This window comes from Aythya fuligula, chromosome 10 (genome assembly GCF_009819795.1).
Source record: "Aythya fuligula isolate bAytFul2 chromosome 10, bAytFul2.pri, whole genome shotgun sequence".
Taxonomy (NCBI): domain Eukaryota; kingdom Metazoa; phylum Chordata; class Aves; order Anseriformes; family Anatidae; genus Aythya; species Aythya fuligula.
The window spans coordinates 12,595,305-12,616,562 of NC_045568.1; the positions used below are offsets into that span (position 1 = coordinate 12,595,305).

The 21,258-nt window shown below is 52.8% G+C and overlaps 1 protein-coding gene across 1 annotated transcript in view; it reads left to right on the top strand.

The window, feature by feature from the left end:
• The first annotated feature begins 463 nt into the window (after positions 1 to 463).
• The window catches only part of MTMR14 (myotubularin related protein 14), a 30,058-nt gene continuing 9,263 nt past the window's right edge, over positions 464 to 21,258 (top strand). The window contains exons 1-17 of the mRNA XM_032194413.1: positions 464 to 586; positions 679 to 824; positions 5,030 to 5,138; positions 6,165 to 6,240; positions 6,852 to 6,912; positions 7,466 to 7,588; positions 8,096 to 8,169; positions 10,619 to 10,689; positions 10,815 to 10,889; positions 12,885 to 12,951; positions 13,921 to 14,006; positions 14,319 to 14,395; positions 14,645 to 14,681; positions 15,817 to 15,887; positions 16,444 to 16,493; positions 16,712 to 16,850; positions 19,581 to 19,757. Of these exons, the coding sequence (XP_032050304.1) occupies positions 464 to 586; positions 679 to 824; positions 5,030 to 5,138; positions 6,165 to 6,240; positions 6,852 to 6,912; positions 7,466 to 7,588; positions 8,096 to 8,169; positions 10,619 to 10,689; positions 10,815 to 10,889; positions 12,885 to 12,951; positions 13,921 to 14,006; positions 14,319 to 14,395; positions 14,645 to 14,681; positions 15,817 to 15,887; positions 16,444 to 16,493; positions 16,712 to 16,850; positions 19,581 to 19,757 (1,562 nt within the window). The remainder of the gene's footprint in view (positions 587 to 678; positions 825 to 5,029; positions 5,139 to 6,164; positions 6,241 to 6,851; positions 6,913 to 7,465; positions 7,589 to 8,095; positions 8,170 to 10,618; positions 10,690 to 10,814; positions 10,890 to 12,884; positions 12,952 to 13,920; positions 14,007 to 14,318; positions 14,396 to 14,644; positions 14,682 to 15,816; positions 15,888 to 16,443; positions 16,494 to 16,711; positions 16,851 to 19,580; positions 19,758 to 21,258) is intronic.

The window sequence follows — 21,258 nt, forward strand, 5'->3', positions numbered from 1 at the left end:
CCGAAGGGGTCGGGAGGGCCCGAAGGGGTCGGGGGTGCTTCGGCTGCGTTCGGAAACACTCGGCCGGGCTCGGGAACACTCGGCAGGGTTCGGGAAGACTCGGCAGGGTTCGGGAGGTCCCGGCCGGGTTCGTGAGGCCCCGTCACGGTTCGTGAGCCCCCGCTCGGCCTCACGCCCCGCCGCCGCCCCCGGTGCCGCGGGGAAGGCCCGGTGGGCTCCTGACAAGCCCGCAGCCGGCACCGGGCACGGAGCTTTTCCCCCTCCCCCCCTCTCCCTCCCCTCTCCCTCCCCTCAGAGCTCGACGCCCGTTGCTAACGGCGCCCGGCGATGACGTCATCTCCGGGCGGAAGAGGCGCGACGCCCGCTGGGCGGGGCCGGGCGGCGCCGGGCGGAAGTCGGCGGCGGCGGCGGCGCGGGGCGGGCGGAAGCGGCGCCATGGGGCGGCGGCGGCGGCGGCGCTGAGATGGCGGCGGCCCGCGGCTGCCCCCCCCCGGCGGGCTCCGGGGACCGCGGCCTGGCCGAGCTGCTGCTGGAGTTCTCCCGAGCCCAGTACCGGGCTAAGGACGGCGGCGGGGCTGCCGCCAAGGTGAGCGGGGGGGGGGGGGGTTACCGGGAGGGGGGGGTTACCGGGGGACTACACCGGGCCCCGGTGCGGGCCCTGACGGGAGCTGCCCGCAGGTGGAGCGGATCGAGCGGCGCTGCCTGGAGCTCTTCGGCCGTGACTACCGCTACAGCGTCATCCCCAACGCGCACGGCGAGGTGTGCGCGCACTACCCGCGGCACATCGTCCTGCTCGAGAGAGACGCCGCCGCCGCCCGTGAACCGTAAGGCCCCGGAACACCCCCCCCCCCCCCCCCCCGGTCCCTGTCCCGGTTCCTTTCCCCTGTCCCCGTCCCCGTCCCGCTGTTCCTGTGAGCCCCGCTGGGGTGTCCCGCACGGGGACGGCTTCGTGGTTTGTGTCCCCGTCCCCCCCCCCCGGAGGTCCCGCTGGGTTCTGTGGGGCTGCCGATGATTGGAGGTGCCCCCGGTAATTGCAGCGCCCTGCCCGGCTCCCTGCTCGCCGTGGTGTTCGTCCTAACACGGGCTGGGCTCAGGGAGCCGGGGGGAGTGGGGTGCCCCAGCCCTGCTCTGCTGGCCTGTGCAGGTCCCAGCACCCTGCTGGCTCCGTGGGGCACCGTGATTTCCCCATCCCAAACACACGAAGAGCTCGTGGTTGGGCTCAGGGCTGTGGGGTGCTCACCCTGGCTTCTTCAAGCACCCGTGGTCTCATTAGAAGGGCTACAGTTAGAGAGACCTTAGCGTGGACAGGGTCTCGGGGTGGGATCCCCACAGGGACAGGACAGACAGACGGACACAACCTCAGCAGCTGTGCTGTGCCCGCACCACGAGCCGTGGCACTCGGCTTCAGGAACCAGCAGGGAGGCTCCTCGCAGCGCAGCGTGGTTGAAGCGATCACATTTCTGGACTTCGACCCCGAAGCTCAGAACCGCGGTGTTTACACTCGTGGCTGAGCACTATCAGCTCCCCGTGGCTGTAAAAACAGCCCCTTTTTTTTTTTTTTTCCCCCCTGTTCCAACAAAACGTAACGCAATTCTGGGGTTTTAACTCTGGCTGTGACAAGAGTAGGGCACTTGAAGCTTGGGGGTTGCCACATTCCCACCGCGGCAGTGACGGGTTCCTGCTGAAGGAATCCATCAGCTGGTGCCTGCTGTGGGTGCTGGAGGTGGTGGGGTCAGGAAAACAGCCCCAGCTGGCTGTCGGGTGAGAGCATTTCTGCTTGAGGCCGGGTTAGATCCGATGAGAAGAAATGAAACCCCTCGCTGCAGAAAGGAGGGAAGGTGAAGTCAGCAGCTGGAAACGCAGCCAGCAGGGTCTGTAGGGAAGAGAAAGCAAACACTTCTCTTTTTCCCTGTTCTCGCAAGAGCAGCGGTCACTTAATTTTTCTGACGGGCAGAGTAACCCAAACAAGTGTGCTCGCGTTCAGGGTCCTGCTCTCTCCTGAGACTCTGCAAGCCAGCAGTGACAGTCACCACTTCAAACATCAATTCGTTTTCAAGTCTTGATTTCTTGTCCCAGAGAGCCCCGGCAGCAGGCTGCCCTCCGCCACCCCGTTCCTTCTGATTTCTGGGCAGTAGCCTCAGTAGAAGCTGCTCAATACCTTCTCCACGAACCCAGCTTTTGGCTGCGCCTTGGTATTCTGCAGAATAATTCTGCAATCCCAAACAAATCCGAGCAATACGGAGAACGTTGCGCTTCTTGTGGTGCAGAACGCAAGAACCTCTTCCAGTGAGTGGGCCAATCCCTCTAGCAGCTGGTGTCTCGGGCTGCTTTTCATCTTTGTAATGTTGTTATTCAGCTGGTAAGAGCTCCTTGAAGTGCACGAGACACTTCTTACCTCTGAGAGCGCCACGTTTTTTGGAAGCAGTTCCAGCTCGTGCGAACCTTGCGCTGCTGCCCCGTCAGTTTTGCTGGTGCAGCTGTTTCTGTAGGGAACTAGCAAAAACTGGCTGTTTGAAACCCAATTTGGTTTCCTGACCCTGTTCACTCGGTGTCTGGGCAGCGTGGAGGGGGTAAAATGGTCTTGCTGAGGTGTTCCTCCAGCTTGGCCGCCTGCGCTCTGAGATCAAGGCAGCGGAGGCGTGGGAGGAATTTGGTGTGTCTGTGGCTACCAGCCCCAGGAGCTGGGTGCCCTTTGGCTCGGTGCTGGCTCACGGTGAGCTGCAGAAAGTAGCAGAGGGCGCCTGGCAGCCGGGAGCACCTGCCCTGTGCCCCGAGAGCTCTCCTGGCCCAAAGCAGGAGCAGGCAGATGCTGCAGGGCACGGGAACACTGCGCCGTGCCCAGTTCTTCTGGGCTCACTGCGGCTGCACGTAGAGAAAACCCCCCGAGCTCAGGCACGGGCTGTGTCTTTGGCTCCACTTGCCAGTTCTCTGACACGTCTGCACTCCAAACAAATCTGCTTACGGGTGCCTGCACGTAATCCAGCAGCATGAGGAGCGCTTCAGTTCCAGCGCTGCTGTGGCTGGCCAGAGCCCAGCGGCCCTGCCTCGGCCTCGTATAGATGATACAGCCCCCAAACCGGCTGTGTGCTCCTACAGGACACCTTCCCCTTGCTTTTAAAAAGAGAAATCCAGGTTGGGGGGCTGGTTTGGAGCAGGAGAATTAGCGCAGGGGTGAGGATACCCGGCAGTGTCTTCCAAAAAATCCCAAGAATTAGGAGTTGAGGCGCATGGCATCCTTCCACCTCTCTCTTCACCTGGTCCCAGGCAGCCTTATGATGCTCCTGCAGCGTGTGTTACTGGCGTGCTCTCTGAGGAGGGCGTGCTAGCAGGGAAATCTTGCCGAGCAGAGCTCCTGGCTGCAGGCAGCGCCGAGGACGAGCAGCTCGGGTTGTGCCCGTTGCCTGCGCGCGGTGTCGCGTGCTGCTGCCTGGCACAGGTACGGTGCTGGCACTGCCCTGGCTGTGCTCCTAGTGCCCCTGTGTCCGTGCTGTTCAAAAATCAGCTTGGCTTCTTACTCTTTGAATTTGAGAAAATGTCAAAGCTTTTTGGAGCCGGAGGAAGTTGTTCCATCTGTAGGGAGACACATGAAAAAAACACAAAGCTTCAGCTATGAATTGTGGGAATCAAATTGTTTTTAAAATGTGGGATTTGAACTCCTGCTGTCTCCCTGCTTCCACCAGCAGCACCTCACGTAACCTTTCCCACAAACCTATCGGTTTCCACGTTAATGAGGTTTTTCTAATCCTTTGCTGAACGCCTGCTGTAGGTAGCTTGCTCCACGCTCTCACTGATGCTGAAGCCTAGAAACTTTCTTTTAATTTCTAGCATGCAGGTATTAATTTCTTTCCAGCCTAGCATTATTCTTTGCCTTTAAGCCCTTCTCCCTCTCTGTTGCTAGTCCTTGTACACACCTGAGTGCCTGTATTGCTGTGTCCTCACTTAATCTCCACTTGCTGAGCCGCTCAAGCCGCGGCAGGTTCTGTTGCCCCACGCTGTCCCCTGGCCATCCCTGGGGGCTTCTGTGCCTCACCGCACCCGTGTGGGTCTCCTGGGTGCCCTGCACAGCAATGCTGCAACGTTTCAGTCCCGCTGGAGAGCTTCCCACGATCGTATTTGTCCCTTTTGTAAGACTTGGTGGGTCGATAACTTACGGGCATCCAGAGATCAATGGGTTCATCTCAGTCCTCGTGCTGAGCTCTGCTGCTGGAAAGGGCCGACTGGAAATTCTTGTTAATCATCTCTGAGTGCCTGATCGTGCACTTCTGTGTGACTGGACTTCATCTGGCTTCTGTTTTGTCGGTCTGGACACTTCTAGAGCTCCTTGTGGGAACTCCAGTCTCCCCCTGAGGTACGCAGCCCTTCGGGAGGTACGGTCAGTGCAGGTGGCAGCTTGGATTCCTGTCAAGTTTAGGCTGGTACTTGGAAAAATTACAGCAGTAAGTTGCTTCCACAATGTGTCTCCAAAACACATTTCTGTTTTACTTTAACCAGAAGAGCATAAAATGCAGTTGTTCAGAGGCAGCTGACATGAATCTAACTCCCCTCTGCAACCCACCAGGCAGTTCACAGGGAGCTGGCTAACTGTCCAGCGATGCATGTGACCAGAACTAAGGTTCATGACATTTTCAGGCTTTAATTTTCTACTTTATTTATTTTTGCTTGCAAAATTCCTGCTGATAGTCACTTGTGCTGAGCTTCTTTTTGACAGAAGGGTGGTGGAGAGGAAAGCAGACTCTATTTTTACAGACACTGGCTTACTGTGGCCGTCCTTCGCCATTAAGCCACACGTGTGCCTGAAGCAGACTGTGCTCATAGTGCCAGCACGTTGCTGCTCCTGAGCTGGTCTCTCAAAATGAAGAGAAGGCAGGGAAGTGTCCACATGTGCTGTGCAAACAATTCTTAAAGAAACAACCCCTTGCTTGCTGAGTTCAGAGCTGGCTTCTGAGCCCAAGGGATGGGGATTACAGCCCGGGGTGCTGGAAGCCGTGGGAAGATGCTTTGTGCACTGAACTGAATGTCTGTCCCACAGGCTGGAGAGCACCGTGCAGGTCGGCAAGCTGCAGGACCTCATCAACCGGAGTAAGATGGCGAGGTGCAGAGGACGATTTGTTTGCCCGGTCATTCTGTACAAGGGAAAGGTAAAGCTTCGCGGGCTACCTGGCTTAACTTAGAAAATGACCTTTCTCCGTGACACTTGAACTGTGCAGCCACGTCTTTGGCCGGTTGTCACCTTTCCTCATGCTGTAAAAAGCTATTCTTAGGCACGGGCAGGCAGCCTCTAGTAGTAAGCAGCATTTGCTGTCCAGGCTATATAAATCAGCTGTGGGGACCTCAGGCTATTTTATCCCACCCGTCATGAGCACCCCACCGAAGATCGGACGTTTTGTCCATATGTGTTTCTTCTGAAGGACCAAAGTTACTTGGTTTTTGAGAGGGGAGAGACAGCTGTTGTCGCTCTCTGCCCCTTCCCAGCAGCGAGCTCCCTTTGAATAACTTTTATCCCTAAAAAGAAGTTCCCCTTGTGTGTTCCCTGGGGAGGCAAGATTGCATAAACGGTCTTAAGAACGCGTGGGCTTGTCTGCAAGGGAATCTATAAGAGAGTGAAATTGGATTCATTTTTATGTGGATTGCTTTAGCTGTTCTGAAGCCCTGTAGGAGTAGTTCCATTTAGCATTTAAGTAGCTTAATTCAGTTTTCCTCGTTCAATTCAGAAACGCTGCATGAATAGCAGTATCATACCCGTGATGATTTTAATCTGGCTTGAGTGAAGCCATCCTGGGCTGAACCTGCTGACCTTCAGCAGGAGTAAATTGCCTGGGGGGGCACTGGGACCATCCCCAGTCTTATCAACAGGAGTGTGGAAGATAAGGCTGAAGCAGAGTATTATTGGAGGATAGATAGTGCCAATTTAGCAGAAATTGACTGCATTAGTGCATCGGAGAAGTGGAAATTAAAAAGTGGTATGAAAACTAAATACAGATAAAGACATTTGGCAGCCTGATGTGTTCAGAGAACTTGCCCTGGGTCAGGGCTGTGGGGGAGGCTGCCAAGAGGCGGTGGCTGTAGGTACAGCCGTGGCTGTAACGGGGCAGCACGTGGGCCAGAAACTGGGTATGGGGAAGCCTCTCGGACTCTGTGTGGTTGATAACAAAATCTTCCTCCAGCATATTTGCAGATCAGCAACGCTGGCTGGCTGGGGAGAGCTCTACGGGCGCACCGGTTACAACTACATCTTCTCAGGTGAGTGAGGAGCCGTCTGCTGCTGGCTGCCTGCTTGGGCTGCTCAGCACTGGGATGTCACAAAGTCTTCTGAGAGAAGGTGCAGAAGTGTCCTAGACCTCCCTGTTTCAGGCCCTGAATGAAAAACCTAAAATCTGGTGTCTGTTCCCAAGCACTGTACCACGCCTCATCGTGCAGGAAGTAGCAGCAAAAGAGCTTGGGGCTGAAGAGTGAATTATGGGAAGCGTGTAGACAAGTAGGGCAGCCTGAAGGATTCGGGGTACTGATTCCCAAATACTGCGGGGTGGGAGTAAATAAGACCTCGCTATTGCTGGCTAGTCACTGGGAATCAAATCCTCCTGATGGTGTGGTATGCTGGGCTCCAGGGAGAACAACTCAGGAGGGTACTGGGTGCCTATAGGATAGGACCTGGAGCTTGGCAATGACAGGGGAAGGGTGGGCTCTGTTAGAAACCGGGCTCTTCAGGAGGAGAGGAAATGTGGAGGATTACTGAGAGAGCCTGTATGCAGAGAACAGGTGCCAAACCATAGCATTTTCAGGCACGTGTATGTCTGTAGAAATAGGGATTGTGTTGGTTTACACAGGTTTCATTTTTAATGCCTTTCGTGCAGGGGGTTCTGATGATGCCTGGGCAGATGCAGAAGACATTTCAGAGGAGGATTCTGCACTTAGGTTTGTATCAATCGCTGAGATGAGGAAAAGAGAGTTGGACCAAAGTTGACTCACTCAGCCATTCAGTTCTGCTCTTCCCTAATCTGGGCTTCAGGTACAGGCTTGAGGTTGTTGCCGAGCTTGGGGTCTTTCTTTCCTTGATTTTGAAAGAGTCTTGAATACTGATGGCTGGCTGAAGCCAGCGTAACTGACGCCTGCTAATCTGTTGCCAGAGGGAAGGGACAGAGACGGGATGATACAAAGCCATTAAAAGGCTACTTGAATTACACAGAAGTGTGTGATTCACTAAAAAAAAAAGTAGATCTGTAGGCTGGGGAAAATACTCTGCAATTTAATGTGCTTGTTGCAGAACAGAGTGAGGAATGGGGAGGGGACCCTTAGCACTAATTTTGCCTATCAGTTCATTGCAGAGTCTGACTCCAAGCTGTGGAGACGAGGCTTGTACTGTGGGGCTTCTGGCTAGAAGCAGTTCAGGAAGAGCTGTGGCAGTATTGTGCAGGTGACGTGGTCAGCCTTCCACGCTGATCTGGCTTTGCCTTGTTCCGTGTTGCAGAAACGCAGACTCCCAGCTGTTCGACAAGGTCAGAGGACACGACATCAAGCTGCTCCGTTACCTTTCTGTCCGCTACATCTGTGATCTGATGGTGGAAAACAAGAAGGTGAAGTTTGGCTTGAAGTGAGTCTGGGTTCCTTCGTTTTTCTGCAGGCTTTGAGTTGCAGGTAGCAGCCCTGACGTGGGAATTGTTACTGGGCATGCATCCTGGGAGCAGTCCCTGGACTGGTCCTACAGAAGGATCGTCAGGCAGTGCTGTAGAGAGAACCCCCACGCTTTCACACCAGAGAAAGCTGTATCAGTGGGCAAGATAACCGCTTTCGTCTGTCTTCTGCAGTACGAGTAGGTTTTCTCTAGAGCTTGAAGTGATGGGGCAATCCCCTTTTCAGAAAGGGGAGCCTTCCACTTGCGTATAGGAGCAGGTTGCTTCTCCTGACATTCCTCTCAGAGGAAAGCTTTCATGTTTTAGGGCTATACCTGTTAATCTGGATGCGTTGCATAAGTTCTGCCTCTGCCCATTCCTGAGTCGAGTCATTATGCGGGGAAATGCAACAGGAGGCTTTTTGGATGCCGGTGTCTCCATGGAAAAAACTGTACAAATGTCTGCTGTTTTCCTCTTGTCCTGTGCAGTGTGACGTCTTCTGAGAAGGTGGACAAAGCTCAACGTTATGCTGATTTCACACTTCTCTCCATCCCATACCCAGGTACAGGACTGATGTCCAGAGGGACTCCCAAGGGACAGGTGACAATCTGCTGCTGGGGACTGGGAACTACGTGTGTGTGTGTGTGGTGCAATGGCTGTGGCTTGCTTCACGTTACCTACGCTCCCGCAGGAGAGAAGCTCTTTTAGACTGAGAGCAGTGCGACAGATCTGGATATTCTGGTGCTGCGAGTTGGCATCAGGTGCTCTGAGGTGGCAGCAAGAATTTCTCAGCAGTTGTGATGAATTCAGGCACAGAGAAAACGTCCCCGTGGTGGGGCTGGGGTTACGATGGCTGTTGACAGCCCTGCGACTCCAAAGGGCTACGTGCTACAAAGCAAGCTGCATATAACCCCACAGTTCTTAGGAGCATTTCCTGCTCCTGCTGCTTCCAGAGGATGCTGTGATACGTTCTCAGTGCTAGGCAGAGCTGCTAACCTGCGGCGTGCAGCTGAGATGCGAAGCACTTCAGTCCATCTCCCTGCCTGTATCAGTTCCTGTGCCTAGCAACCACCGCTGGGTCACTGGCTGAAGATGAGCTGAGCATTGCTGCCTGGCTGCTGCTGGGCTCAGTAACATGATTGGGTGTGAGGCTGCTGTGTTTGAGGTCTATGCTGCCAGAAAGGACTCTTCTTTTTCCCTTGTGTACAAAGAAAAGGGGACAGGGACACAGTGGTCATGGGTGATCCACACTCAGACTTTTCCTTGAGTACTGGTTGTTGCCCCCTGAGGTGTGTGTAGGGGGAAAAAAAGGCGTAACTTTTCTTACCCAGTAATTAGTGCCAGTTCTGACAAGCTGCCTTAAGATTTCCATGGAGGTTTCTTTGCAGATTGCAAAGGGCTGGGAGAAATAAGAGCATTCTGTACCACGTGCCACAGGTGCATGTTGCTGCCGTTTGTCTTGCCACACATAGACCATGGGAAAGACAGTGTGCATGGGTCTTTGTAGCATTTGTAAAGAATGAGGAAGAAGTGAGTTAAGTTGTAGCATTCTTACTGTGTGGGGATCTGCACAGTGTGCAGTACTCAGTGATGCTCCTTCCTCTTCTGCCACCTGGGACGTTTGCTGTCTCTTAGCAGCTCTTCACTGCCATGCTAGAGGTAAATCTTATCACACTGCAAACTCCCTGCAGATGTTACCTGATTGTAGCAGTGCTGCTCCAAAGGGGAACGCTATCATTCTGGTAAATCTGAGGCGTGCACATCTAAGGATCAGCAGCCCCTCTAGTGACTGGCAAAAGGTAGTGACTGATAGGTTCTTATCAGCGTTCCCAGGTTTGCACCGAAAGAATTTCCATCTTGTAATTTGTCTCTAAAGTTATTCTGAGATCCTGTTGTCTTAGGTGAATGAAGCAGTGTCCAGACACGACTATCTAGGGTGAAAGACTTGGGTTAGCATGGGGTATCTGCGGAAGCTTTTGTGCTTTCTGGTTCAGAAGCCCTCCTTTCCTTCTGACTTGTAGTTGGCATTTGTGGGTGCCAATGCTTGCTGCTATAATCCCTCATTCTTTGCTTTAAGCCAGTGTTTAATTGGAGTTAAATCTCAACTGACAGATTGCTTCCTGGCTGTGTGTTCTCTAGCACTAGCCCTGTCCTTTCCACATAGATTTTTTTCCCCATTGAAGTTGTTTGTGACTTGCGGAGCAGGGATCGAGGCTTGTGTATGCAGTGCCTGGCACAGGGGTGTCCTGGTGACATGGGTGCTGTGAAGCTTCTGTGGCACACACCGTACCTCAGGAGAGGTGTTTCATGTAGCCTGCAGGCAGCTGCAGTGCTAATGGTGCTGCTCAGCTGTGACTAAGTGACTGCAGCTTGCAGCAGAGACTTCAGATAGTTGTTTGAGAAGAAGCAGGAGCCATAGGGGAGAAACTTCAGGAGGGGAGGGCTTGGGGGCAACCTTGGAAGTGGTTTTATACCTGCTTTCTTCAAATAGGGCAATTGTGGTGTTTCAAAGGGGAGACTTAAATGTGAGAGAAACCACAGTTGCCTCTGACAGAGCCCTTTTTTGTTACCTGCAGCAGACGCCCTGTGAAACCTGGCGTTCCCCAGGCTCCACCAACATCTCTTTTTGCTGGTTCCTTCTCACTCAGGATGCCAGGCTGATTCCTCAGATCTGTGCAAAAGTCAGCGGCCCTGCAACGCGCAGGTCTTTGGTGAAACCTGTTGTTTGAGAGGATAAAACCGGTCCCTCAGACTTCACATTCGCTGTGCCTTTGGAGTTTGCTCTTTGTCTGCTGTGTGAGTGTTTTCACTGCTGAGTGCTCTGGGTTGTTGCTGCTGGGAGGCCATGCTGCACGCTGTACTGATTACTGCTCTTCACTTCCCACAGGCAACACTTTTGATTGGTTTGGTGCTCTGGAGCCCAGGGCTGCCAGCACTTTCAGTCCCACAGGGCCCTTCGGCTGTTAGATATCAGTTGGCTGAACAGTTGTTCATTATCTCATGTCTTGCAGGCTGTGAATTTTTTAAGGAGTACAAAGACCGGGATTACACAGCTGAAGGTCTCATATTTAACTGGAAACAGGTATAAAATGGAAAGCTGGGGGCTTTACTGCGCTTAAGCTTTGTTTTTTGAAACTCATTGCTTTCAAATCATGGTTTTTCTCTAACTAATTATATTTTTTTGTTCTTCTTGGTTTCTACTTCCAGGATTATGTAGATGCCCCACTAAGTATCCCAGCCTCTCTGACCCAATCTCTGAATATTGATTGGAGCGAGTACCAGGTGAGCAAAGTAGGCGTCTCTCTGGGAGGTCAGAGATTCAATCAGGAAGGATCATTAAAGATTTGAAGGCTGACTCGTTGCTGTTGCAGTAATCTGGTTCACTTCATACCATCCCAGTGGGAGTGAAGCTGCAGACTTGATTGTTCAGAATAGCAGTGGAAATCCTCTACCAAAAGCTCTGTGGATTGGTGTGTCCCAAGGCAGCCGACTATAACATCAAATCTGTTTCTGTAGCTTGCATAAAGCTAGCAGTCCATTAGGGAGAAACATCGCTATTAAAGGTGAGAAACGTGCCAGGAAACTGAAAGCAGTGTTACTTGTTTGCAGTGTTAGTCAGGCACAGGGCTGCTGGACAGAATCCCTTGGCTAGGGAGAGCCTTGAGAGGGGTCAGCCTTCCCTTTTGTGAGCAGCAGCCACATAACTAGGCAGCTTCTTAGCAGCTATGCAAGGTGTTTATCCTGTTACAGGAAAGGAGAAAATCAGAGCTGACCACATCTGCATTGCCCCTTACTGTGACAGCATCACCAATGACGATTGAACTCTTCGGTTTGCCCGAGGTTTACCTTGCTTCTCCCATTGTCTCACACTAATTAGTGCGTACCATTTCACATGGTGGATCTGCCAGTCCTTCCAGGTTGTGGTAGGATTGGCCATGCTGGAGCGTGTTGTGCTCCTGTGCCCTGTGGCTGGAAGCAGCACAGAGCTAGCAGAGCTCCAAGTGCTCGGCCGGTGCTTGTTTGTCAGTGACAAAAATAATGCCAGTGCCAGCACAAGCGGAGTCACGGAAAAGTAGCTCGCAGTGTTGAAGCGCAGGCCTACAGGGACCACGGTTTGTTTATGACTTGTTCACTAAAGTACTGAGCAGCCAGTATTTTGAAAAGGTTATTAATAATTGAAGAGCATGTAAGAAAATAGATGCAGAAGTGATCTGAGGACTGGAGAAGGTGCTGTGCTTAAAGCTGAAGTTCTCGGTCTGTTCAGCTAATCACAGCGGTATTTTGGGGGTTGACTTGATTAATGTGTAAGTGCATTCACAGCACCGAGCCTGCCAGAGTCCAAGGAGTGTTTGGACAACGCTCTCAGACACGTGATCTGATTTTATTTTTTTGGGGTGGTCATTTGGGGACCCAGGAGTTGGACTCTGATCCTTGTGGGTCCCTTCCAACTTGGATATTCCATAATTCTATGAAAATACTGTTTCTAAAGCACCCTTCAGTCTAGGGAGGAAAAGCTGCACAGGAAGCAGTATCTGAAGTCTGAAATCAGGCATACGAATGAGGAAAGCAGTCTTGAATGTTATTTTTGAGGATTTGTCTTGGAACAGGCTGCCAAAGGAATGATGAACTGTCACCCTTAGATTAGGTACTTTATTGGGCAGAGCTGTTGCCAAGCGCAAGCTTCGAGCTGTATATGGGGCAACTGAAAATTCCTGGTGTGTGGTGCAGAGAGAGAAACAGGACGGGATGATTCCTTCTGGCATCAGCACAAGCGAGCCTGCAGTGGGGCTGTGGGCAGCCCGCAGGGGTCACTTGCACCAAAAGTGCTCAAGTTGTGGGGACGGGCTGCTCACCTCGGCCTGCCCGTCCCGTCCTGCTCCTTGCATCACGTCCGCAGCTGTGCTGGGGCTGCTGAGCCACTTGGTGAAGCGCACACGTGCAGGGGGCTGCAGAACTGGGTCAGCGCTCCGCAGGTGTTTGCCAGTTCGCTTCAGTCCCTCCGAGCGTGGGCTTTGGGGCTGCAGGCAGCAGGTTCTATTCCAGCCAGGCAGGCAGTAGCCATGGCCTGTTGTTTTTTAATACTTTTTCCTGCCTGGCCTCTTGTCACAGAGGGCTTTTCTCAGAGGATTTGGGGAGTGGTTAGAGGACCAAGAGGAAAGCCTGTCACTGTAACACGTGGCTGTGGAATTATTTCTCTGGATAGAGAAACCAAGAGCATGGCAAATGGAACTGCAGAGCAGCCTCTTGCTTACCATCAACTTTTCTCTTTTGGCACAGAGCTGGGACCTCGTGCAGCAGACACAGAACTACCTGAAGCTGCTGATCTCTATCATCAATAGTGATGGTAAGGCAAACTCCTTGCCTCCCAGTAGTCCAACTGGAGCAGTTGCTTTCCCTAGAAGCTGGTAGTGTGGCTGTGGATCAGTTCCCAGTGCAGAAGAGCCTCTTTATGGAGAGCTTCACTTCTCTCTCTTCAGAACAAGATGATGTCCTAGAGTCTCAGGGCTCTAGTTCCCCTCTTAAAGGGGGACTTGTTGATCCCCTAAGAATTCCCTCTTACAGAGATGGAAGGAGATCTGAAAACTTTACCAAAGGTTTTACTGGTTTGAAACTGAAGAGAAGGTTTTTCCTTTCCTTGTTGACTCTCTTATTTGCTGTGTGTCTGTATTTTGTCCCCCTGGCCTGGAGTCTCACATCCTTTATCATCACAGCCACCCCCTGAAGGAGGTACATTGCCCTTTGTTGGCATCCTGTTCCTAGCCACAGTGACTTTATACCTAGCTCTGTTGGATAGGTGGAGCCCTGGCTGGCTCTGCCCACCCAGCAAACTGCAGACTCTCCTGCAGTTACACTGGGACACGCTGCAAATGTTCTGGAGAGCGCAGGAGTTTGGTTCCCTGTGTGCCTCTGATCACTTTGTGTCAGTGGGAAGGTTGGTGGGACTGAGAGAAAGTGGTCAGTTGGAGCAGGTTTATTTCTGTTGTGGGGATGGATTGTGATAATGGGCTGCGACTGGAGGGGTGTATGCTTTGGGCAGCAAAATGATGCTCATACCTAGTGACTTCATGTCCTGAGCAGCTGTCAGAACCAGGACAGCACATCAGCTGGGGCTGCTGACAGCCTGGGACACTCTGAGCAATTTGTGGGCTGCCATATTCAAGACAAAATGTTCTGGCTTGGTGGCTCAGCTCTGTTGTTGAGCCCAGGCTGGGGAGATGGAGAGTAGTTTGTCACTGCAGATTTGCCTTAAAGTCATTGCTCTTGTTACAACAACTTTTTGTTTCCTTCTCCTTCCCACTCCCACCTGTAACAGACGACAGCGGGCTGCTGGTGCACTGTATATCCGGCTGGGATCGAACTCCTCTCTTCATCTCCTTACTGCGCCTCTCCTTGTGGGCTGTGAGTACCTGCTTCTGGGGGTGCTTGGTCAGAGGGTGAGCAACTGTGGCACCAGAAAGTGGTGCTGGAGCACTTACTGTTCCTTTTGCTCAGCCCGCCTTCAGAAAGGGGCGTGGATCGAGTTTGAAATGGAGAGCAAAGATGCTCAGGGTTTGGAGCATGTGCTGTAACCATGAGGGTTACATGCTCTTGTTGGAGGCAGAGCAAGCTCTGGGCACCTTGGTTCATCGTGCCAGCTCTGTGTAGGTCATGAACACTAAGCCCCAGTCCCCCGGGCTGCTGCCTGAAGGCTGTCTCTCCTTTGCTTTGCAGGATGGGCTGATCCACGTGTCCCTGGAGCCGTCTGAGATTCTCTACCTGACAGTGGCCTATGACTGGTTTCTCTTCGGGTAGGCACGCTGAGGTTTATTTGTTTATGTAACCCTGCACAGCAGGCTAGAAGCCTTCAGAGGGTCACCTTTGGTGTTTGCTCACAGCCCAAGGTAGATGTTGGGGCATCTCTCACTGAGCTGTGACAAAAAGAGGCTAATGCATTTTCTTTCTGGAGGATTAGTCAGCTGGCTGCTCTTGATGACTTGTGTTGTTCTCATTCTGGTTTCTGGCGAGTGACTGACCTCCCTCCCTTGCTCTCTTTCCAGGCACATGTTGGTCGATCGACTCAGTAAAGGAGAAGAGGTGAGTGTCCCATCTGGGGCAGTGCCTCCGCATCGCTTTCTGCTCTCAGGGTACTTGTTTAAGGTAGCAGTGTTCATTGTCTGCTTCGTGGTAATATCACTGGTTCGGATGGGTTCTAAAAGCATTGTTGAAGTGCTGCAGATGTGAGGTGGGAGCCTTGCCCTGTCACTTCCTTCTCCATAAGGTGTGAGACTGCTTTTCTGATGGTTTGGTTGGTGGGTGTCAGTCCTGCTGCTTCCCCACAGTGCCATTATAGGCCCCTGGTGAAAGGCTGCTAGGGCTTGCTGTTCAGCGCAGCAAGGAAGAGAGAGCCTGAAGGTGTGTGACTCCTGGGGGCTTGGAAATAAAGCTGTGTAGTCTCGTGTGCTTGTCCTGCGTGCCAGCTCTGCTGTATGGGGGCTGCAGCTGCACCTGGCTTGTGTGCTGCTACAGGCTGGTGGGGCCGCTTGTGCTGGTTCTGGGGTGTGTCTGGCAGTGCCCAGATGGGTCTGGGAGGCAGTTAAGATTAGGGGGTTAATTCTGTTCAAATCAAAGCAAAAAAAAAAAAAAAAAAAGTGATTGCTCTGACTGTAGTTGCAGTACATTGCAATGTCATTTTTGGATAGAGATCAAGAGGTGGGAAGTGTCTAACCCTATAGCTAATCCCCTGCTCCTCAGACTCTAGCTTCACTAGAGATTCCCTGTCTCTGAACAGTGTCACACCCCTTGGAGAAAGCAGAGCTGGAGCTCTGGCCTGTTTTCCACCTTTCGGGGGTTCAGGACCCCGTATGAGTATCACTCACCCCAGTCATCAGCTGGGTTTGCTGCTTACCTGGATGTATAAACAGCTGCTGGGGCCGGGGCTGCTCTGTTCTGCATTGGTGGCATGAGCCTGTGCTGTGTGCTTGTGGTGTGCGTGCAAGGTGTCGATAAGGAGACCTGTCACACACCTTCGTTTCTGTGGCAGGGAACAGAGGGTCAGTTTTACAAGCAAGAGAAGGGCAGGGGTGGGATGGTGGCAGCCTGTGGCACCTGGAGTCTGGTAGCTGCAGATTTCTGGCTATCTCCTTCCTGCCAGCACCTCCCCACCAAGATAAGAGGCTGCAGGAAGCCTCGGGTTCATTCCTGAACAGCTCTTCTCTTTCCCTTTGCTCAGATTTTCTTTTTCTGCTTCAATTTTCTGAAGCACATCACCTCTGAGGAGTTCTCTGCTGTGAAGTCACAGAGGTAAGGAGCCTCTGCTTGCTGCTGCATGGGCTGCAGAGCCAGGGAGCTTGTTAGTGCCGTTCCTTTGGGGAGCTGGAGGCCCTGGTGTCCTGGCCCAGATTTCTTTAATTTATTCTGCACTCTGAAGGCTGCAAAACGGGGCCGAGGCTTGTGAGGTGCCACGATGTGCTCTGAAAACCTGTCCATGCTGAAACGTGCTCTCTGCCTAATGATTATCCATGGCTGCTTTAGCACAGACGAGCCCAGAGATGTGGGCTCTGGCTGAAGCAGGGCTGCTAAAGGTTAACCCTTTAGTTTAAGAGGGGCAGAGGGGAACATAGCTCACCCTGGAGGAGGCTGCGGGCTCCGAGGTAGCAGATGACTGCCTGCAGCCTGTCAGAACACAGAGTTTGTGGGTTGGGGCTGTTCAGAGAGCTCCCACCGGCCCCATCCCCTCCCCTCTGTCCCTGCACTTCCCGCTGCTCCGACCCGCTGCGTGCTGCAGGGACCTGGCTGTGGCCAGCCTCCCCGCAGCGCTGGAGCGTGCCCGAGGTAACCCTGTCTTTTCTTCCCCCAGGAGGAAGAGCTTGTCACCTGGCTTCACCCTGGAGGAGATCTGCATGCTCAGTGAGTGCCGCCGCTGAGCATCAGCACCCTGGGGTGCTGGTAATGGTTGGGCGCTCGGGGCTTGGGTTCCCAGCACCAAGGGGATTGCACAGGGGAGTGCTTCCCGTGGGGCCTCGCAAGCACGAGGCTCTAGGGCAAATAGAAAGGGTATTGCTTGAAGGGGGGAGAGAGTCAGCGAGACCTGGCTGGTCTTCAGGCAGCTGTTTTCTTCCTTCTAGAGCAGAGAGACCGAGGCAGCACCACGAGCCTGAGCAGCGACTTCTCCCTGGGGATGGAGAGCTCCCCCGGAGCAGCCGGGAGCTTCACCTACGAGGCCGTGGAGCTGATGCCAGCAGGAGCACAGGCCCAGGCAGCATGGTGAGGAGATGACCGCTCAGTGGGCTGCAGAGCAAGAGGGGCAGGTGCTGAGCACTGTAGGAAAGATGCCTCTGACATCGCTCACCATCCGGGTCTGCTCTCTGCAGCATGGATTCTCTACAGTGGAGGGAGGAATTTGGCTGTCAGAGGCTTTGTCACAACTTGTTCTCAGTTCTTCTGCGCCAAGAATTGGAGACCACCCCATGTTAGTGACCATGTTAGGCTCCTGCAAGGGTGCTCCTCAAGTTTGCTTTCTTTTCTTTCCCCCCACCCCTTCACTGTTACATTTAATCCAGAAAGGATTTCATTACTTTTAAAAGCTCACTCTGAACTACAGGAGGAATGGCATTTGGCAGCAGCCTCCCCAGGGAAAAGAGGAGGCAGAAAGCTTCGTTGCCCTTAAAATGAAATTTAGTTTACAGAAGAGGTTAAAGGAGGGTACTGCCTGAGTTAGCAGTAGGTGGACTGGATAGCCAAGAATCTCCCCTATACTTAAGCCCCTCTAACGTGAGGTGTGTGAGTGGGAGCAGGGTGCTGTCTGCAGTGCTGCTGTGGGATACTTCGGGGGGAGAACATGAAATTCTCAGTGCTCCCTGTTGGTAGAGGGTCACGTAGGAGTTGCCTGGGGGTGCTGGTGGCTGTCTGCAAGTGGGGACTGGGGAAGGTGTAGGGTGAGTGCTCTGGGACAGGCATGATTGCTTGTGGGGTTTCTGGTGCTGTTTGGGGATTCCAGAATCTTTCCGTAGGGTTGCCCCTCTCAGTTTAATTTTTCTCTCCTCTCCCTCAGCACAAGTGAAGATGCTATTTTATATTGCAATTATTTTAAATTAAATCTGGGTTGTGCTGGAGGCAGCTGGAAGTCCTCTGGGACTGAGCCTGCAGCCATGCTAGTGGCAGCAGCCTTTCTAAAGCACTTTGAGAGTCAATTTATAAAACACTGAAGAGGGGAAGAGGTAATCTTAATGAAGAATCCCCAAAACAGTGAAAGGGAACCCACAAACTGCATTTGCCAAGTGTCCATCGCAGAGTCCTCCTTAACACACAGAGTATACCTGTCTGCAGCACAGTGAGTGCAGGGAATAGGGGACAACTTTCCACTTGTCTGGCTACAGGGTAGGAAACTGGAAGCATTGACACTGCTCTGGACTGCTCAGGACATGCAGACCAGATCCTGCAGCCCAGACTAGATCCCACAGCTCAAACCCTACACGTGATCTCAGGATATGAGGTGGTCAGAGCATGCTGCAAGACATTTGCTGTACTTGTACATATCAGGGCTTACTTCGGTGATGTGTGTTCTAATTCTAGTTTGTTTTTGCTCCAGTAGGAGCCATCAGGTTGTGCTGGGGCTGGCTGCCAGTACCACACTGGTGGTTTGGGCCCGTGCTGTGGACATAAGCACAGGGAGGGGAAGGCTGTGAGCCTTGCCACAAGTGTTTAGCGAGGGAACTGGGCACGGACGTCCTCCTGCAGCCTGTTGTGGCTGTGTAGTCTGGAGAACAGGTAGAGCTTGCTGTAAGCATGGTGATCGACAGAGCTGGGCTGTGCCTAGAGGGGAAGAGGAGAGGAGGTTTCTTTGTGTTGCCCTGAACACAAGTGGGCTCAAGGTCTCCTTGCATGGAGAGGCATTTTGTTTGTTAGCTGTACGAGCCTGTCTCTGCGGGCTGTTCTTGGAGATGTTGGCAGCTATGATAACATGAGATGAATAATGCTTGAGAGAGGCTGTGGTGTGATATTTGAGGGTGGACACACTTCAAGAAGTGAAGGGAGGTATCATGCTTCCCACTGTACAGTGAGCCTGTCTTTAGCTGCACTTGCTGACAGTTCTTGATCTCAGTCAAAGTTAAGGGGCCCTTTTCAGGAAGAACAGCATCTTCTCTTTGCATTAATTTGCCTTTTTTTTTCCCTGCTTACTTGTGTATACAACAATATCTTTACCCGTTTCACTGTGACATCAGAAGGGGAAAAAATCTTGGGACTTTTCCAGGGGGGGAAAAAAAACATATAAGAAAGTAGAACCTCCTGAATGTGGAGCAGCAGCAACGTGGATTAGTTCCAAATGTGTGTGCTTGTTTGGCATGTATCTGGACAGTAACGTGAGCTGAGACCTGGTGCAGCAATGGACAGTGAATTGTGCACGGGTCCGAATGCACAGGCTAGAAAAGGAGCCAGAGCAGTTCTGGGCTGTCAGCACAGACGGGAAGAGGACTGAAATGCACCAGAGAGGTTGTCAGTTCCGAGCGTGTGGTCAGTGCAGCGGTGTCTAAAGGAAATCGCTAAAAGGGAAAACCACACTGGTGTTGTGTGCTCGCCACCCTCATCAGTACACAAAAACGCCCACCTGGGCCAGGCTCCTCGCTCTGCAGAGTTTGAAGCAGATTGAAATGGTCTTTCCCTGCTGGGAGGCCCCTTGCTTGAGGCGTTTTTACAGCTAGACTAAACAAAGCACTCGCTGTATGTGTGTGGGCTGATGCATTCTCCTGTCTCTGATTTCCAGGTCACGTGGATGGTGATCTATAAAAGAATGGGCTAAGATGTGTTGAGCTCGGTGTGCCCCCATCCCTCAGCCGTTGCCTGTGACTCAGTGTTCCTTGGGAAGGGGGGGGAGGCGGGCTCAGGGCAAGCAAGAGTTTTTAGCTGCTGGGGTAAAATCTGGTCTGCTGTGGCAAGAGTTCCTAGCTGGAGAATGTGAGAGAGCCAGCTTTCTCACCCAGGTTCTCCATCCCACAGGAGGAAGAGCTGTGCATCATCGCCGCAAGCTGTGCTCTGGAGCAGGGCGCAGCAGTCTGAGGACAGGCTGCCTTCGGCAGGGATGGTCGAGGTGAAGTCCTCCAGCTCCTCCTCCTCCACGCATTCTGATAACTTCCTGAGGATTGGAAGCAGCCCGCTGGAGGTGCCCAGATCCAGGTGAGATGGGATGAAGCAGAGCATTTCTCAGCAAAAGGAGAGTTGGATAAAGTGCTGGGCTGCCTCTGTGTAGCTCAGAACCACAGAGCACACGTGGGTTTGTACCTACAAGCAGGCCTGTTCCTCACTAACCCACCCGTGTGGGAAATGCTTGCCATTAAACACCAACTCCTGCCTCAGCCCACTTAGAGGAGTGAGGAGCTGCCAATAACAGCTGGGTGTTTGTTCCGCCTGTCCTCGGTGCATGCCTCTACTCCACAAGGTCTGGCTTCTTGGCATCCTGCATGCTTGGATCTCACAGCACTCTGTCAAATGCCCCCACAGGGATTTACAGTGGTTGGAAGGAAACGTTTCAACCCAGGCAGACCTCGCTCTGCACCTGTCCAGTCCCCCTTTCCCTCTGCTGACGTTTCTGACATTGTGGGGTGAAAATCTGGGTGTTGGTGGAAGCAGAGGTAGGATCTGCTGGGAGCAAGCTGCAGGTGCTGTGCCAGCCCAAAGGGTTCCTCCTGCAAGGCTGCGTGTTCCTGCTGTGCAGCTGGGAGATGGGGACCCTGGGCTTAATCTCATGCCACAACAAAGGGTGTTCTGGCACTCTTCTGAAGCCTGATGCTGTGGCAGGGCAAAGTAGAGCGGTGAGCTAAGCTAGGGAAGAAAGAGCAGAGCCTGTGGAGCAAACACCATGTGCTGAGACCGACAGGGGGATAAAGAGGCTCTTAGATAAGAGGTTGCTGTTAATGGCATCAAACGCTTGTGTTGTCTCTGCAGGTTTTCTGATGAGTCTTTTTCTAGTGATTCCCTTCAGAACAGCCACCAGCCAAATTTTAGTACATTCTCATCACATGCAAAACAGTGACAAACAAGTAAGGCACTGAACATTTGTAAGACTTCTTAAAAAGCTTCTCGATTCCAGAAAAGAATCATTGTGACAGTTTTTGTAAATGACAGTGCCTGTTCTCCCCAGGGAAAGAGATCAGTGGGATGTTTTCCAGTTGTTGCTGGAGCCCACCTCTATATGCTCTGAAACAAGTCTCCCAAGAAGGAAGCAAAATCCCAGAGAGAGGAAGCAGCTTGTTTTGGGGTCTGCTCTTGTTCCTAACAGCAATGCCACTGTTCCTGTGTGTGGTCTTGAGCCGTTCCCAAGACGTAGCAAGCTGCGTGAAGTGCCTGGTAGCAAGCCTGCAGCAGTGCTGTGGCAGAAGCTGCTCAAAATGCTTCAGCTGCACTCTGCTCTCTGAAAAGAAAGAAGAATCAGAGTAGGCAGAACAGCTCTGCAGGAAGGGGGGGGTGATCACAGCCCCTGGGATTTGTGTTCCTGGGGCTCAGAGCTGATAAAGCCAGCAATTATCTTCCCTCTGGCTGTGTCTGGACGAGGTGTCTATAAGGTTTTGGATGTTCAGTGCCCACTGCTGTCAGGTGCTCGGAACCAGCGTCCCCAGGGCTCAAGGCAGCAGGCATGGTGGGGAAGCTTGTTACTTCCAAAGCCACGGTCCCAGGGGAT